This window comes from Meles meles, chromosome 3 (assembly GCF_922984935.1).
Source record: "Meles meles chromosome 3, mMelMel3.1 paternal haplotype, whole genome shotgun sequence".
Lineage (NCBI taxonomy): Eukaryota > Metazoa > Chordata > Mammalia > Carnivora > Mustelidae > Meles > Meles meles.
The window spans coordinates 132626121-132645586 of NC_060068.1; the positions used below are offsets into that span (position 1 = coordinate 132626121).

Sequence of the window (19466 nt, forward strand, 5' to 3'; positions counted from 1 at the left end):
AATACTTCTATAAAGATCTACTCTCTGATCATTCCCACAAAACCCCATTCTGTAGGATTTCATTTGTGGCATGTTTTCATTACCTTCTACAGAAGTACATCCTTCAAATTAAATTTTATCTAGGTGATTGCTATTTCCTTTTCACTCTGCCTTTGCTTTTCACTCCCATCAGCCTCCAAAAGCCACAATTTCCACCCCATCCTGTGCAAGGGCCTCAGACGCATTTCTTATTCAAAATTTCTTTCTCTCTGGAGGAAGTCAGCATCTGGCATCCTAATTATAGGACACGTTTTGTACCCGGTGAATGAGCACAATCACAGCTCTTGCTCTTCCCAGTGGGAAGGACAGAGCACTTTCTGGTACTTACAAGAACTGATTGCCCACAGCAGCTATATGTAGAATCCTGGAGCCGCATACAAGGCAAATGAAGGCTCTGATGTTCTGCCATCCTCAAGGCTCCTAGTCTCTCTGAATTCCACTGAAGAATAAGGTCTCCCCTTGGGCCATTCCTTTCCCAGCTTTCCCAGCCAAGTTCTGGAACTGGAAGCCTTAGTGACAGGCTTTTAAACTGTGATTTCTGTTCTGTGGTCTGCAACTAAACGTATTTCCTTGAATCTAAAATGCCATCAACTTAATAATATGTTGTGAGGATAAAAAGAAATATTGTCATATCAATTATGTGACATATCCTAGGTTCAAAACATTAAAATGTGGGGAAAAAAGTATACTTTGGATTCTAATAAATATAGGTTTTTCTAACAGGGAGGAGGAAGAAGTTTCCATAAAGGAATAATTCTATTCCCCTTACTTTTGTTTCTCCATCTATAAAATGGGTATGGGTAAAAAAGGTAGAGGACTACATAAAAGTAGTGGCCATTTCCTCAAGCAAATCCAATCAGAATAAGTGGGGGAAATAACAAAATGAATAGGGAATGGGTGATGAGCTTGTAGTATTGCAAGTTTTTCCTTGATCTAGTAGAATATTTGGGAAATGGATAGGAAGGAATTTCTCTGGATTTTTTATTTAATTGAGGTTGATGAAAAGCTTTTTGTTGTTTTGACACTTCTGTGGGAAACAAACAACTTGCAAAACATGTTAGCAGCATTTCCTGCATTAGTAGGTAAGCATCGAATAATGAAAATGACACTTTCTCTATAATTGGTGATGTTTCTGTACCTGGTTCCCCCAATAGCAAAGGGAAATATAGAAGGTCTAGGACAGTGTTGTGATAATGGGCCAGGAGTTTTTATTTCAATAAAAGTAGGTGCATGTTAGTGCCTATGAAGAATAATATATATCAAACCCCTAATTTCATATATCAGTCTCATATCAGAGTTATAGTCAGTGTTCTATCACTGTTAAAGTCAATATTTAAGCTTTAAAAAAAGTGAGTTGACTTAAAACATATTGCATTTAATAAAACAAATGATCTTTGGGTATGGTAAAAATTGGAAAGGTAATTCAAGAATGATTGCAGTTTGGGGAAAACTGATATAATTGATTGATTTAAGGACATACTAACCCCTGACTACTCTAAGGTGGCTATTGTTTGTTAACTAGAAGTCTAAGAGGAAATTATTTTGTAAGATTCATGCATTTCGTAGGGCTCAGGGTAGAGTGTTTTAAAAACCCCTGTGGTTAATTGAAGGCCAAACTTTCTTAGATTCCAATTAATTTTTTTTATTTATTTTCAGCGTAACAGTATTCATTGTTTTTGCACCACACCCAGTGCTCCATGCAATATTTGCCCTCCCTATTACCCACCACCTGATTCCCCAACCTCCCACCCCCCGCCCCTTCAAAACCCTCAGGTTGTTTTTCAGAGTCCATAGTCTCTCATGGTTCATCTCCCCTTCCACTTTCCCTCAACTCCCCTCTCCTCTCCATCTCCCCATGTCCTCCATGTTCTTTGTTATGCTCCACAAATAAATGAAACCATATGATATTTGACTCTCTCTGCTTGACTTATTTCACTCAGCATAATCTCCTCCAGTCCCGTGCATGTTGCTACAAAAGTTGGGCATTCATCCTTTCTGATGGAGGCATAATACTCTATTGTGTGTATGTACCACATCTTCCTTATCCATTTGTCCGTTGAAGGGCATCTTGGTTCTTTCCACAGTTTGGCGACTGTGGCCATTGCTGCTACAAACATTGGAGTACAGATGGCTCTTCTTTTCACTACATCTGTATCTTTGGGGTAAATAACCAGCAGTGCAATTGCAGGGTCATAGGGAAGCTCTATTTTTAATTTCTTGAGGAATCTCCACACTGTTCTCCAAAGTGGCTGCACCAACTTGCATTCCCACCAACAGTGTAAGAGGGTTCCCTTTTCTCCACATCCTCTCCAACACACGTTGTTTCCTGTCTTGCCAATTTTGGCCATTCTAACTGGTGTAAGGTGATATCTCAATGTGGTTTTAATTTGAATCTCCCTGATGGCTGGTGATGATGAACATTTTTTCATGTGTCTGATAGCCATTTGTATGTCTTCATTGGAGAAGTGTGCCCATTTTTTGATATGATTATCTGTTTTGTGTGTATTGAGTTTGAGGAGTTCTTTGTAGATCCTGGTCATCAACCTTTTGTCTGTACTGTCATTTGCAAATATCTTCTCCCATTCCGTGTGTTGCCTTTTTGTTTTGTTGACTGTTTCCTTTGCTGTGCAGAAGATTTTGATCTTGATGAAGTCCCAAAAGTTCATTTTCACTTTTGTTTCCTTTGCCTTTGGAGACATATCTTGAAAGAAGTTGCTGTGGCTGATATCAAAGAGGTTACTGCCTATGTTCTCCTCTAGGATTCTGATGGATTCTGTCTCATGTTGAGGTCTTTTATCCATTTCGAGTTTATCTTTGTGTACAGTGTAAGAGAATGGTCGAGTTTCATTCTTCTACATATAGCTGTCCAGTTTTCCCAGCACCATTTATTGAAGAGACTGTCTTTTTTCCACTCTATATTTTTTTCCTGTTTTATCAAAGATTATTTGACCATAGAGTTGAGGGTCCATATCTAGGCTCTCTACTCTGTTCCACTGGTCTATGTGTCTGTTTTTATGCCAGTACCACACTGTCTTGGTGATCACAGCCTTGTAGTAAAGCTTAAAAGATTCCAATTAATTTTAATATCAAGATAGTGTACTGTTTATCAAGAATCTAAGTGTAGACTAAATTTAATTTTATAGTTGTTTGTTTGTTTGTTTGTTTTCCCTTCATGGTCCTGCCTAACTGATATACATTTTAAGGAACTAGACATGAAGGGAAAATAACTCTCTAGTCTTCACTTACTACTACTTTCTAGTGTTACTTGAATTTTCTTCCCATTTTTAAAATCAGTATTTGCTCTAGCCATAGACACTTGTAAATATGGCTTCTTCCTAGGATGTGCTCTTATTTATAGACACAAAGCACACATACACACAACACACATACACTTATCCCATCCCCCTTACAGACACAATGCACACATACACTCAACACACACACACACTTATCCCATCCCTCTTACAGACACAATGCACACATACACACAACACACACACACACTTATCCCATCCCCCTGATCTCAGCTCAAACCCCACCTTTTCAGGGACAAGGCCTCACTCCTCTGCAGTGCAATCACGTTGGGCCCTAATCTCCTTTGTTGGTGAATATACAGTTGACCCTTGAAGAGCACAGGGGCTAGGGGTGCAGACACTCTGCACAGTCAAAATAATAAGCACAAGTCAAAATCTACATATAATTTTTGACTCTCCAAAAACAACTACTAAGAACCTACTATTGGCTGGAAACCTTTTGGATAACATAGTCAATTAGCACATATTCTGTATGTCATTTGTATTATATTCTTCCTTCTTACAATAAAGTAAACTCGAGAAAAGATATTTTAAAAATCATAAATTACATTTACAGTACTATGCTGTATTGAAAAAAAAATCCACATATAAGTGCACACAAGTGGTTCAAACCCATGTTGTTCAAGGGTCAACTTTATATTTATTTCTATGAGTGTGTGTTTAGCTTCTGAGTGCCTCACTAGAGTGCAAGTTCCAGAAAAAAAGAGATGGATGTGTAGGTTTTACTCACTTAATACAAAACAAGAGTTCAATAAATATTTTTTGGTTCAAAGAATGACTGGTTGATTGACCCCTTAACAGTGAAAATCGAAATTTGCTGAAGATGGGGTTTCCTTGGTTTGTTAAAATAAAAAAGTAAAGGACTAGGGTTAATTGGAATGTGGGCCAGGCTAGATGGAGAAAGTTGGGGAACAAGAACAGGATTTCTCAGTAAACTGTAATTAACTCAGTACGTTAGGCTAATGGTCCACCAAATAGAAATGTACCCCCTACCATCTAGAGGACATTCTGCCCAGGGGGAAATGATAGTGGTGCTAGAAGGAATTACTACTTCCAGTCAGAGAGATCTGAGTATGAATTAGCAAAACTAGAAACTTCTCAAGCTTATTGTTAGTGGGAGGTACCATTTCAGAAAATTAGGAGAGAAAGACTTTGTAACTGGATGGACCTTGTAGAGTTGCTTCAGACAGGGCACTCCCTCTAGGCAAGCAGTAATAAACCACACCTCAGATAAAAGGATTACACAATACCCCCTTGTTTCCTGATCTACTTTTGGAAAGAAGTAGCTTACTTAGAAGAATGAGTAAACAGTGGGTTAGGGAGCCCCAGTCCCAATGGTTCTTGGCCCCACCCAACCCATTCCAGTAAGTTTCTGGCAGAGCAAAGCCTAGGATTCACAGCTCTGGTCAGGTGCTTTCCCTGCCTAAAACTCTTCAGGACTCCATTCTACTCTCACCACAAAAGCCTTAACAAGCCAGCTGGTCGGGCTCCCTGCTCAGTGGGGAGCCTGCTTCTCCCTATCCCTCCGCTGCTCCCCCTGCTTATGCTCTCCTTGTGTCAAATAAATAAATAGAATCTTTTTTTTTTAAAGGGCGGGGGGGGCGTTCCTGGGTGGCTCAGTTGGTTAAGCCTCTGCTTTTGGCTCAGGTCATGATCCCAGAATCCTGGGATTGAGTCCTCCATCGGGTTCCCTGCTCAGTGAGGAGCCTGCTTCTCCCTCTCCCTCTGCTGCTCCCCCTGCTTGTGCCCTCTCTCTCTCTGTCAAATAAGTAAAATCTTTAACAAGCCATCTGGTCCTTGTCTGGCCCTCCAGACTCAGTCCTTGTTCTTTGTCCCGTACTTCGTGTGCTCTATAGGACACTCCTATGACCTTTTCTTTTTGTTTCTAGACCCAGTTCTTCTCCATGGAACACCCCTGCACAACCTTCCTACCTAGCTAAGTGTGTGTATACATATATATATATGTATACACACACATATACAAACATGGACATTATTTTCTGAACCACTGAAACATCTTGCCCCTTTACCCATAACTACTTTAGGATGAATTTTCTAGGAACAAGAACATTTTCTTATAAAACCACAATATAATTATTATAATAGGGAAATTTGACATAACTAAAATGCTATTACTAATCTTCAAATAATTTTTAAATTTTATGCATTGTCCATTTATGTCCTTTATACCTATTTTATCCCCCCCAGGCCAGGATCCAACCCAGGATCACACATTACACTTAGTTATCATATCTTTTTAGTCTGTTTTATTTTTTTTAAGATTTATTTTATTTATTTATTTGACAAAGAGAGAGAGAGAGAGAGATCACAAGTAGGCAGAGCGGCAGGCAGAGGGAAAGGGAGAAGCAGGCTCTCCACTGAGCAGGGAACCCAATGTGGGGCTCAATCCCAGGACCCTGGGTTCATGACCTGAGCCAAAGGCAGCCCATTTAACTGACTGAGCCACCTAGGAGCCCCTTTTTAGTGTTTTAATCAGAAATAGTTCCTCTGCCTTTTTTTGACCTTTAACATTTAATACCTTTAACGTAAGCTGGTTATTTTGTAAAATAATCCCCAGCTTGAGGATTTTCAGTGTTTCCTTGTGACTACCACAGAAATGATGCTGTGTCCTTGGTACATGATAACAACAGAATGTCAGGTTATACCATATTGGTGATTTTGCTTTAATCTCTTAGGTTAGGTGTGCCTGCCATGTTTCTTTACTACAATGATTCTTTTTTTTTTACTATTGTAATTAATAATTTGGGGGAAAGATACTTTGAAACTATGGAAATATTCACTTCTTCATCAATCTTAAGTCTACTTGTTTAGCATCCATTTTACATCTGTTTTATTTTAAAGAAAGCTTATTTTACAGTGTGAATAAAGAAAAGCAAAGGATATGATATGAAAAATGGACTTTTTAAACCACCCCACCTAAAATACCTGCATCTCCCATATTAATTCAGTCTTCCTTTTTGAAGTCCTTATTGTCTAAAATTGAGAGAAGCCTGATATGTATGTCACTAGGCACGGCAAGATTTCTCATTTGCATTTTCAACCCTATTCATGAATTATCTTTTCATTTCCTTTTCTTTTACAATAATAAAAAAATCCTGGAAAGGAACATTTTTTATAACGAGAAAGAAGATATACGATATTATTTCTGGCTTATCATATGTCATAATATTGCTTTCAGTCACATTATGATGGGCATCAGTAATTGCATTTATTTTTTCATGCTTGCTACAAGGGCTCACTTAAGACTCTGAAGAGCTCTTCTGATTGAAAATCATTTGGATTGATTAAACTCATGAGGAGAATTATGATAAGGGTCAGATCATATGGGCATCAGGAAGGTAAAATATTACCATTTAAACTAGAAATGGAACTTTTTCTCCTTTAAAGGACCATATCGTCAATGACAGGTGAGATTGTTCATTGTAAGATAAATAATACCTGATGTTTACTGTCTATTTATTCAAAAGAAAATCATCCTGTGAGCCTAAGTGAGAAGCCCCACTATATGCAACTTCTTACAAAGGATTTTTTTGAATAAAATCCTTCAGGGTTTTTAAGTAAGAATGGCCAGAGGGAAACTTGAAGTCTTACTTATAGGTTCCATAAAAAGAGCTCAGGAACTGGAATATCCTAGATAAAGCAGTATTTTGTCCCCCATCTAGGAGGATCATATGAAAAAGTGCTCAGTTTCAAAAACCACCAAATGGAGTTGGAGAGGAAGAAAAGGGGTCTCCCACCCTCACACCGAGTCAGCCACAATTAAAAAAAAAAAAAAAAAAAAAAAAAAAGATGTCCCCAGAACGACAATTTGTACAGCACAGTCATCTCAGGCCAAAGTTTCCTAGGAAAGAAACTGTTTCCTCTGTCCCACCTGTTACTCTCATTTGAGGTTCTGACCACAAACAAGGTTCTCCAAAATATCTGTACCAGAGAATTTTAGAGGTAGAGAACACCCTTCCCTTTAAGATATGACTCAGCATATTTTTATGTACTATTTAATTCACTCCTTACAAAAAGCTTGTAAAAAAGGTAGAAAAGTTTGTAAAAAAAGGTAGTTTTCCTCATATTACAGGAGGACACTGAGGACCGTGAAGGTGAAGGGACAGCTCAGTGTTAGGAACAAACCACAGATCACATTCTGACTTCTGGGGGTCATAGCCCACAGGGCTATACCTTTCCTGATAGGCCGAACAAGGTCATCAGCACCCTCCCCCCATCTTAAATGCTTTCATGGTACTTACCACATGGTATATGTGCTAGTTGTATATTATTTATATGATTATTTGCTTTATGTCTCTCACTCTTGAACATATGGTTTATAGGGATTGAACCTATTTGGTTCGCATTGTATCCCAGAATCTACCTTGGATGGATGGGTAAACAAGTGGGTGAGCCAATATACCACTTATTTTCTTCTGACCATGGCAACTGCCTGTGTCTGTTTTCAGACCGTAGCTTGCTGTCAGAAATGGCCCTCTCAGTGGACTCATCTTGGCACCGGTGGCAGTGGCGAGTCAGAGATGGCCTCCCCCAGTCTCCATCAGAAGCCACACCTCTGTTGTCCCAAGATAGAAGGAGGCAAAGCTACAACCTGACACAGCAGCGGGTCGTGTTCCCCAACAACAGCATGTGCCACCAAGATTGGGCAGCGGTCTCCAGGAAATACTCTGGCAACAGAATCTGCACAACCAAATATACCTTCCTCACCTTCCTGCCTCAGAATCTCTTTGAGCAGTTTCATAGGTATGCAACCAGTTGGCCAAGTAATATGTGCTTTAACCAAGTATTTGCTAGAATTTCTGAAACAAAGATGCTGACCTCAGGGCCACCTAGCCTTTAATATCCAAATGCATAAACCTTGAAAAGACTTGTCATTCATTTGTTCATTCATTAATTCAATAAATATTAGATTCTACTCTGTATTAGGCCATGCATTAGCTGCTAGAGATACATGAGGGGAGGAAAAGGGAGAGATTGTCCTGACTATTTTCTAGTAGAAGAGATAGATGTAGGGCGCCTGGGTGGCTCAGTGGGTTAAGCCTCTGCCCTCGGCTCGGGTCATGATCTCAGGGTCTTGGGATCGAGCCCCACATCAGACTCGGCAGGGAGCCTGCTTCCCTCTCTCTCTCTCTCTGCCTGCCTCTCTGTCTACTTGTGATCTCCCTGTCAAATAAACAAATAAAATTTTTAAAAATATATTTTAAAAAAAGAGAGGTTAATTTTAAGAATTACATAAATTGATATAAAATTAGAACTCAGAGAGATACTTCCAAGGAGAGGTATATGGTGATCTTAGAATGAATAGGAGGGAGATCTGGCCTAGTTAAGAAAGTCAGGAAAGACTTCCAGGAGGAAGTGACAATTGAATTGAAGTAACCTGAAAGAAGAGAATGCATTAACTGGATAAAAACAGAAGTCAGGAAGGGAGCCAGGGGAATGTTCCTGCCAACAGAACTTCATAGTGGCAAGAAGGAGCAAAATGCACTTGGAAGACTTAAAAATGTAAGCCATAATTTCAAGATAATATATGCAAGATCATCTTTTATTTATAAAGCAAAATATATACCAAGCTATCATCCTAAATTTTGTAATTACTATTACAAGCTATCATTTATTGAGCAAGTACCATGACTGAGAACCCTTTATTGTGTATTTAACAAATGTTATCCTTTGTAATATTTATATGAGCCCTTAAAAGTAGGTAATACTATCCCCCTTTTATACAAGTTGAAACAAGCTCCAGAGGTCACACAACTAGTGAACAATTCAAGTTTGAATGTATCTGGATTTGGCTAAAAAGCCCTTACCATAATTCCAGGTGACACTGAAAGAGAATATCATTTCTGTTGGTAAGGGCCAACAGTAGGAAAGAGTGAGGAGAGTATATTTTCTTCTCTGTGGTTTTCCCTCACACTTTGCTTGCTCCTTCCAGATGGGCTAATCTCTATTTCTTGTTCCTGGTGATTCTGAACTGGATACCCTCCATGGAAGTTTTCCACAGAGAAATCACCATGTTACCATTGGCCATTGTGCTGTTCATCATCATGGTCAAGGATGGCATGGAGGACTTCAAGAGACATCGTTTTGACAGAGAGATCAACTGCTCCAACATCTGGATATATGAAAGGTAAGAGAAATCATTCTTCTGTTTGCTTTCTTGCAAATAGTTTATGCAAACTCACTAGCATTTTCAAAGGATTGGTCTCTCTTCTCACATTTTATTTTCTTAAGTTCACTTAATTCAGTGATTCTCAACCAGAGCAGTTTTTCCCAGGAGGGAACATCTGACAAGGCCTAGAGACATTTTTGGCTGCCATATTGGGAAGGAAAATGCCAACAACATGTAGTTGATAAAGGCAGAAAGATGATGCTAAACATCTTACACCATGCAGGACAGCTGTCCAGAACAAATAATGTCAGTAATGTTGAGATTTAGATACCTTAATTTAACATGTATAAACACTCAGATTATTAAATATAAGAGTGTTATATTATTAAGAGTATAGTTGAAAGCTCAAGAATTGATGTCTAAAATTGACTAGATCAGGGCACCTGGGTGGCTCAGTGGGTTAAGCCTCTGCCTTTGGCTCAGGTCATGATCTTACAGTCCTGGGATCGAGCCCTGCATTGAGCTCTCTGCTCAGCAGAGAGCCTGCTTCCCCCTCTCTCTCTCTCTGCCTACTTATAATCTCTGTCTGTCAAATAAATATTTTTTTTACATCTTTAAAAAAAATCTTTAAAAAAATTAAAAAATAATAAAATGACTAGATCATCTCAGGAGACCAAGTTTAAGAGCAGCTCTTTGGAGAATGAGTGATAGGCTATGTCTCCCATACAAGAAAATGTATACCAATTTTATATATATATATATATATATATATATATATATACCATTTTTAAAGCATCTGAGGCTTCTTGTTTTTAAAACTTAACCAGGTAGGTTTTAGGACCTAGAGTTGGCACACCTGTTCTTGGCTGCCTGGGTGGAAAAGGAAGATCCCCATGGGTGCTGTCGGTATTCCAAGAGGCGGAGTCTCAAGAGGTAGAAGGAAGTGCCCTGGCAGGTGCACACCGGTTCTCTGCAAGCTTTTTCCTTGTCATTTTTCACCTGGCATTTGTAAACCAGCTTTTTATTTTTAATTTTCCTTTTGAAAGGAGAGAGAGAAATTGCCAGCAGAGAAGGCAAGTAAAAGATGTCAGGGACATGACTCACTGGCAGCTCAACAATGGGACTGATTAGGGAAAAACTCTTTTATGGGGAACTCATGTGCCGTGCTATGAGAATTAAAGAGACAAATTGAGCCAAGATGAGAAAGGAAGGGAAGAAAGGGTGGAAAAGGAAAGAAGACAAGAAACGAGTGGTAGTCTCCAACTTGCCCTTTGAAGTATGGTCCTGCAAAGAGAATCCCAACAGGCATTATTGTGGAAATCAAATTAAGACCAGCAAGTACACTGTGTTGTCCTTCATACCCAAGAACATCTTTGAACAGCTACACCGCTTTGCCAATCTCTATTTTCTGGGAATTGTGGTTCTGAATTTCGTCCCTGTGGTCAATGCTTTCCAGCCTGAGGTGAGCATGATACCTATCTGTATCATTCTGGCGGTCACTGCCATCAAGGATGCTTGGGAAGACCTCCGGAGGTACAAATCTGACAAAGTGATCAATAACCAAGAGTGTATCATCTATTGCAGGTAAAGCAAAACCCACTGGGGAAGTCTTGTGGGCCCAGCTCTGATCTTTCTATGGCTACTGCCACTACCGCTATGGTGGATAGAGGAGATGGAATAGGGAGATAGCATTATTTTATTTCAGTGAAGCTGTTTAATTCTCCACAGTCAGAATTATGATCTAAAAGCAAAAACCAGATTTTTTTTTAAAAAAAGTCTTGAATCAATTGCTTATTTTTTGTAAAGATCTTATTTATTTATTTATTTATTTGAGAGAGAGAGAGTGCACAAGCCAGGGGAGGGAGACAAGCAGACTCTGCACTGAGCATGGAGCCCCAGGCAGGGCTAATCTTACAACCCTGAGATCATGACCTGAGCCATAACTAAGAGTCAGACACTTAATAGACTGAGCCACACAGGCACCCCTTGAACCCGCTGTTTATTAAAATTAAGAGGTCTTTATTATGTGGTATTTTCTTTGGTGTTTCAAATGTGTTTAACGTTTAAGGATTTTGCATAAATTTTCATCCGCTCTTAGTCTGGTGTTACTATGAGCACACTGGAGCATATCTGGAAAGCTTTAGACGGAAGAGGTGTCACTCTTTTTCAGGAGAGCTATAGAGCATTTTTTTTATTAGATGCACTGGAGACACACTCTGCCTGAATCAAACTGCTCATTAACTACATGACATGAGGCAGGTGACCCAAACTCTCTGAGCCTCATTTTGTCACCTATAAAATTGAAATCCTTCCTGGGGTGGTCATGAGAATTGCATCATTGGAAAGTGCTTAGCACTATGCCTGATATATAATAAATGCTCAATACACAAGCTGTAGTTGCTTTGTTTTTAGACTATAAAACTCATGTTAGCTCTATTATCAAGGCTTTCCTTAAGATTTCTCTTTGAGGGGGCACCTGGGTGGCTTAGTGGGTTAAGCCTCTGCCTTCAGCTCAGGTCATGATCTCAGGGTCCTGGGATTGAGCCCCACATCAGGCTCTCTGTTTGGCAAGGAGCCTGCTTCCTCCTCTCGGTCTGCCTGCCTCTCTGCCTACTTGTGATCTCTTTCTCTCTGTCAAATAAATTAAAAATATATATATATTTCTCTTTGATGTCATCCCAACAAAAGCAAAAACGGTGAAGCACCTATCTTGCCACATTTTTTAAAGTTATTTCATATATGCTGTTGTTTTACAAAGGTTCCACTGAGGGTTGTTAGAGAAAGGACATGTACTTGGTCAGCCATATCCATATCCTTCTTTAGTGAAAGAGAAAAAGATAAGAGTTATTATAGGTCTTAACTTTATGACGGCATGTGTGCCAACAAAGAAGCAAGGGACTCAAGTCTGGGCTTGCAGAGCAACTGCCTGCCGTGACTGAGGGCTTTCTGGGCTAGCAGTCTGAAGCCATTGATGATTGAGCCACAAGCAGGGACGGTCTTGACTTTTTGGCAGATGAGGAAAACATCCATCTCTCTCAAAGGGCACCATCCCTCTGACTTTATCGATCTCAATTCAGCAGAAGTTCTGCAGTCACTGTCGTCACTCTTAGAATGAGAGGGACTGGCTTCAAGGTGTGCACTGCAACCTTCTAGTGGCTTCCTTCTCAGGAGGGCTTCTATTCTCCAGGGAAATGGAGGGTGACTGACTTGGAGCTGGCTGATGAGAGGTTTTATAGGAGACCATTGACTACAAGGTACTCATTTGTTCCAGGGCGCCTCTGTGGAAAACTCCACACCCTCCCTCAGCAGCAGCTGTGCTTCTGGTCTCTTTGCTTGCAGGGCCACCGTTGCATGTCTAAAGAAGTTAACCCAAAGCGCGCACACGCGTGTGTGTGTCTGTGTCTGTGTGTGTCTGTGTGTCTGTTTTCAGCTAAATCTAATTATCTCGATTGTTGTTAGCACACTGAACACCTAGAGATGAGATTTAGTCATTCCTCACCTTTGAATAATAAAATTACAAGGAGAGGGAAAATAATTGTCAGGTTGCCTTTCTTTGAAGAGACTGTCAACCAGTCCACCCCATCACTTTTTGTTTGCTCCTTTTCTCCTTTGTTGTTTTTCTCAGAGAAGACATACAGGGGTGAGCCAGAAAACTGGTTCTTTAGGGAAGAATGAGTGTGTACACCTCAATTAGCCTGATCCTATTCTCCCGTATCTGCCAGAAATCCTCTGCCCTAAGCCTCCTAAAATCATGGGCTTGTTCTTGGGGATAATCTCAGTGTTGATCAGACCCTAGACTGACCTGTGCTGGGAGCTGGTCTGACATAGGCCACGCTGTTGTTCTGTTCTCAAAATAGCTTCCAGGGAACAGTGAAAAATGGAGGCAATAGCAATCCTAGCAAAAAGACCTTGGTCCACAGGTTCACTGGCCGTGAGGGACATAAGAGGTTTTAGAATAGCAGTATTTCCCAAAATTTATTCAGTGGATCAATAATGAAAAAGAGGTAGTCTCTGAAAAAAAAGGCATTCATGATCAAAAATAATACATTGGCCCTCCTAACCTGTGTTCCCGTGAGGGAACTGAGAAAAGAGACACCATAAAGAAATCTGTCCATCCTTAACTCCGTGTTGTTCCTAACTTACTTAACTTGGAAATTTTTTCTAACATACATTAACATCTCAATTTGGGGAATTTTACCTTCTTCAGTATAACAAAATAATTGACTACAGGGCCAGGCAGGTAATTGAATGAATGAAGTGGACCAGATACAAAAAGTAAAGCAATATTATCTGTGTACTAACAAGTGGGAACGGATCCCCCACATCAGTGCTAGGATGAGCGAGGGAATGGTGAGCATTCTGGCAAACAAGGGACCCACGTTCTCATATCGGGAGGCAGAGCTGGCCACCATATGGAAATATAGACCTAGTGTTGCCAGATTGTCTGAATTTTATTAAAGGAACTTAGAAGTTAGTATTTTTATTTTAAATAACCTGATATTTAAATGAAATAATCTGAAATAATTTTTTCAAATACTTCATGCCTATTTTGTTTGGCCTGAAGTTCTTATTTTGCCTGTGAGTCCCTAATTTGCAAACTTTGCTTTAGCCTCTGGCCCTAGGAATCTGGAGTCTCTAAAAAAGAATAATTAGATTCTTTCTTTTGAGATTCATCTTCAGTGAAGGAACCTCTTAACCTCTTTGGGTAGAGATGGGGTATAACTGTGAAGTGAGAATGCAGGCCTGGTATTCAGTAGGTCTAAACTTGAAGCCCACATCTATGACTGACTACTAATAATAGCTTAGAAAAGTCATTTAATTCTCTGGATCTGTTTCCACTTTTGTAAGACTTGGGAGTCAGACTAGATCTTGTCCTGTGAAATGGGCTCTGAAAGAAGAGAATCCACAACCAAATAAATTTGAGAAATAGAACATACTTGACATTTCTCTTGAATCTAACAATGCACAGCAATATAATAAAGGTCCTAGGAGGACACTCCATAAGTAACCTGTTCAATTTTGTTCAATTCAGTTGTGTCCGTTGGAATACTCTCTACTGTAAGCAGCAGAAACCAATTCAAATTTAAGCAACAAACAGTCTTGTTGGTTTAAGTCACTACAAATGTTCTGAGGTGGTCAGTTGATCAGGTATAGTTTAGTCTGCTTTCTAGATCTAGCACTTAGCTGTCCTTTTCATTCAGTCTCCTCTTCATTATCTTTACCCGGGGCAGATTTCCCTCATGGCAGTGATATGGCTGCAGCAGCTCCAGCCTTCACATCTACATGTGGTAACCCACAAAGGGAAAAAGAAAGGCACTTCTGGGAGTATTCTTGCAAGGGCAAGAAAGCTTATTTTCCCAAACCTCCTCACACCTCAGTGACCCCAATGGGTCACATGCTCATCATTGAACCAATCCCTATGAGTAGGAGACAGGATTATGTGAACTAAACTTAACTGAACCACAGTTCAGCATGAAGACCATTTCCCTGAATGCATATGTGCTACCCTGAGAAGATGTAAAACCCAAATGAAAATAAAAATAATAATAATAATAATAAAGTAGTTTCTAAGAGAAGGGGGAACAGCTATTGAAGAGGCCACCTCTATAGACTCAGTATCATCATCTTAAAATATGTTTGAGCCTAAATTCTTTGTAAATTGCTTTGCACATATTAACAGAAGCATATACTCTTGGGGACATTCTGTACTATATATCAGTAAGGTTCTTCCAACTCTGAAGTGGATTGATTCTATAAAAGACCCTGGAATAGGAAGCTAGGAAATTCTAGGTAAATGTAAGTTATTACCTTAATTGATGGAAGCTAAAGGACATTTCCTTTTGCCAAATATCAATGGCACATGATAGGATGTCAGGCAAAGAATACAAGATCTAAGAGGACAATTTATTTTTTGAGAACAATGTAAAAGCTTATATCTCAGGCACTAGCTCTATCCATTTTTTCTCAGAGTCACACATTTGAGAAATGTTGCCTCGTGTGTGTGTGTGTGTGTGTGTGTATACATACACATGAGTATCACTGAATACTAGGGCCCTTAGAATTTTGCTCAACCCAATCCTATGCATCATGCAGCCCAGACTTATTTATACTGAGAAAGACTCCTTTTGCAAACAGCAGAAGCCTTGTTAACAGAATTACAATCCTGTTAGAGCATTTTCTTTCAATATAGCAACTGTGCTTGTGGTCTAAAGGTGACCCATTAATCAGATTTATAGAATGACTTCAAGAAGAGATTAGCTTCAGAATTGTATTAGCTTACTTTCTCCCAGGGCTCAGTTTAATGAATCTAGGAACCATACCCAGCAAGAGATTTCTATCCTTCCATTCAGCTTAGTAAATTTTTGTTTGTATTCAGAAAACATGCAGTAAGGAAGCAGGGGTGTGAACCGAGGAGATCTGTGATTTTGTTTATTTGTTACATATTATAATGAAACTAAAGCCCTCCCGTGTCTCAGCAGCAGCTGGTCACTCATTTGTTCCCAAATGTTCATTCGGGATCTATGTGTGTACACCACATAGTAGGCCCTGAGTAGACCCCAGGGGTTCTCAGTCCAGGGATCACAAGGAACTTGTAAACAGCTACATTGTACCATGCCTATGCACAAAGGGCACAGTCATTAAGGGGATGAGGTGATGCATCTGCCTGCAGAAAGCATCAAGGTCGAGGGAAGCCTTCCCTGAAGAGGTGACATTTCAAGAGGCATCAGAACATGCGCAGCATTTAAATGGGCCGAGGAAACGCATTTTAGCTCATAGCCTGTTCATGCGTCAGCTAAAGGTTGTATGTGTGACTTGTGCTGGTATCAAAAAAACGGGATCAAGAAACATCAGAAATTTAAAGAATGGCTCAGATTAGAGATTTTGAAATTCTGGCTCTTTTACCAATTCTTTCCTGGAAGTCAGGTGGCCACTGTAACAGATGCTATGGGAGAGGGGCCAGTCTTCCGACAGCATGGCACTGAGGGCCTAATTTCCCAGCAGTGACCAGCTCTAGAGGGAAGAAAGAAGCCTGACCTGAATCTGTTTTTAGTTATATGTCAGTCTCCTTTCATGCCAGAGCCCCTATTGGAAAGCCTGACAATGCAGAAACCAGAAGTCTTGGTCCTGGGTCTGCCACTAATTAACTGTACGTCGTCAGGGAAGCCACTTAAGCAGTTGGGGCCCCATTTGTCTCATCTTTAAAGAGTGGTCATAATCTCTATGGTGTATTTCGTGAAAAGACACACAGTTGACCTACAAGAGGGCTTGAAAATAACAGAGCTATAGAAACAAACTATGCAATGCGTGCCAAAGGAGGGTGAAAAATGAGTGTCAACTATGGCATTTACTGAAAATGTGACCTCTTACTGGATGCTTGGCGTCAAGGACTTTGGCCTCAGACCTAGGATTGTCCAGAACTGCCACATACCAAAGCCGTGATGTGTGTAGTGATTTGATTCCTTGAGCCTTCATTTCAACCCCTGTAAAGTGGGAACAATACTAGCTCCTAATTCTTGGGGAACTGTGGATGGAATGAGATCATCTTTATAAATTGTTTAACTTCCTATTTGCACCATAAGTAGTACTAAGTATTTTTCTCCTTAATTTCCAGTGACTTCAACTCTAATTTTTTCAGCGTCAGGCCCAGCCAGAGTCTTTAACTTTCTTGCTACACTCCCCACACATGCAAGGGAGGAATCACTCATGTTAGTAGTGAAAAACAAGGCTCTGCTCCCTTCTTTCTATTCAATGTGGCAGAATCTGAAATCTGAAATCAAGAAACCCCTCCGGAACCTGACCCTCTTTCCCCCTCCTCTCTTTTTACAGAGTACCTGAGCACATCCACACCAACAGTCACATTCAGTCAGAGGATCCAGATGACCTCAATTAGCCCACAACCAAGGGCACTTTGTCCAACCCAACTTCTAACACAGAGCATGAGTTAGAATATCATACATGTGTGGTTATTAACAAGGCAGCGGTTTGGGCCCCATTTCACTATTATTTCCTCTAAATAATGGCTCTTTGGAAAACCCAAAGGAGAGGAGATGGTTGATAAGACAGAATTCAGGCTTTGCCGGGGTTATTCTAACATCGAGATACATAAACACACCTTTTCTCTAAAACTATCTCCCTGGGTTGCTGTGGGTGCTGAATGAGATAATGTATGTAAAATGCTTAGCATAGTGCCTGACGCTCAGTAGTGTTCAGAAAATGTTAGCTATAATCATGATAGCCAGGAGTTACCATGAGCTTGACCCATGACGATTAAGGAAGAAATGCCATTGGCTGGCATTTGAAACCACATGAGAGAAGACAAACTCTGTAGCTAAAGAACTTGAACTCCAAGCTCTTAAACATAACAAAATGGGCCTGAGGGAAGAATCTGAAAAATGCAAACAACAGACAAACGTCTAGTGTCATCTGAAGCATGACCATGAAAAGCACCCCTGGCTGGAGTTTATGGATCAGCAGCCCACTGCATTCATCCCACACATCTTTGCTCTGCACTCAGCATCAGCAAACTAGGCTCTGCTCTGAAGCATCAATTTTACAAGCACCCACCCTATTCCCACTGCCTCCCCTGAGCTCACAGAAGGCCATAAACTATTTGGGCCAATTCAACGTGTCATTTCAGCATCGAACACGTTAGGTCTTCTCCAAAACTCAATGGATGGAAGAGTCATAAAACAAGAATCCAGGTGTCCCTGAAGCTCTGACCTCATGTCAATGGGCATGATTTATATTTTGGCAGGTAGGGATTTATAGCCTCTGTTAAGGAGCTCACAGTTCCAAAAGGTGAGGCTCCTATTTTCAACCCGGCTCTAGTTTAGGTCACCAGCTTCTGAGGCTTCATCTGCATCATAGCTCACTCCCAAATAGAACCAAGAGACCACATCAAGCCATGAAGCTTCCATGGCTGTCACTTATATGTCCAAATAGACATGCCTGTGTCACCTTATGCAAGTTAGAAAACCTTTCTGGGCCTGCTTTCTCATTTATGAAATGGAGATAATGGTAATAATAAAGGTTGTTTCATTATTAGGTAATATAATGTAGCTAAATAGTAATGTAGCTTAAGTGCTGGGCAGAAGATAGATAAGCATATTGTGTTTTATTGTGCTGTGTTGTGTTGTGTTGTATATTACCAGAAGTCTTCCCCCGGCAAGTCCGTAACAAAAAGAGAGAGACTGGTTATTAAAATGACTGAAAGTTTCGGAAAAACTTCTCTTCTGCTGCCTCATGTTCAAAACAAATCTGCCCAGAATCAGTTACTAAATACTTACCAAACACTTCCCCATATGCTAGGCATCCCCACCAGATCCTATGTAGGAACAGAAATATAAGGCTCAGGGGTCATCCCACCTCTCCACAAGTTTATTACATTGTTAAAAGTAAAAGAGCCATGAAACAGTTAGGAAATAGGACCACAGGATGTCAGGAAATGGGGCAAAGAGAGGTGCACCACTGATATTCAGTGCCCAGAGTTGAAAGTGAAAGGTAGCATTTACATCTATAGAGGCTCGAGCAAGGACCTTTGGGGTGACATCTCATGCCTTCAGTACTCCCAGGCTGCTGCTCCATAATCTGGGAATGTGACCTTGATAGACTGCACCTGCGAGTCTCTTGTCCCCTGAGCATGGTGTTTCAATGGCCATCACTGCTTTGTGCCATTCTGTGCTCATTTCTGCTTTCTGTGTGTGACAGGTGTGTGTGCAAAGAGGTCAAAGAGTGGACAGTCCCTAGGAGCTTTGATACAAAGATGGGACTCTCAGTATAAAGAAGGACTTTAATAACAAACGTGACTGGTTATGTTAGGCTCATTGGCCTCTGGGTGAGGTCACATTAATACATATACCCCAGTGACACTTAACTCCAAACTGTTGATTTGGGACATGTTCTCCCACCCTAATTTCAAGCCACCCTAGACATATCTAAGCATCCTCAGATACAGGGCCTGTCACTGTGTCCCTCAATATTTC

The 19466-nt window shown here is 40.4% G+C and overlaps 1 protein-coding gene across 4 annotated transcripts in view; it reads left to right on the forward strand.

Annotated features, from left to right (window-relative positions):
- Positions 1 to 7827: 7827 nt before the first annotated feature.
- The window catches only part of ATP10B (ATPase phospholipid transporting 10B (putative)), a 100306-nt gene continuing 88667 nt past the window's right edge, over positions 7828 to 19466 (forward strand). For 2 of the 4 annotated variants that reach the window (XM_045999267.1, XM_045999269.1), the window contains exons 1-2: positions 7828 to 8117; positions 9307 to 9501. In XM_045999267.1, coding sequence (XP_045855223.1) covers positions 7843 to 8117; positions 9307 to 9501 — 470 coding nt within the window. In that variant the 5' untranslated portion in view covers positions 7828 to 7842. Of the gene's footprint in view, positions 8118 to 9306; positions 9502 to 10403; positions 11068 to 19466 lie in introns of those variants that run through there. The other 2 variants (XM_045999268.1, XM_045999270.1) reach the window with 2 other exon arrangements.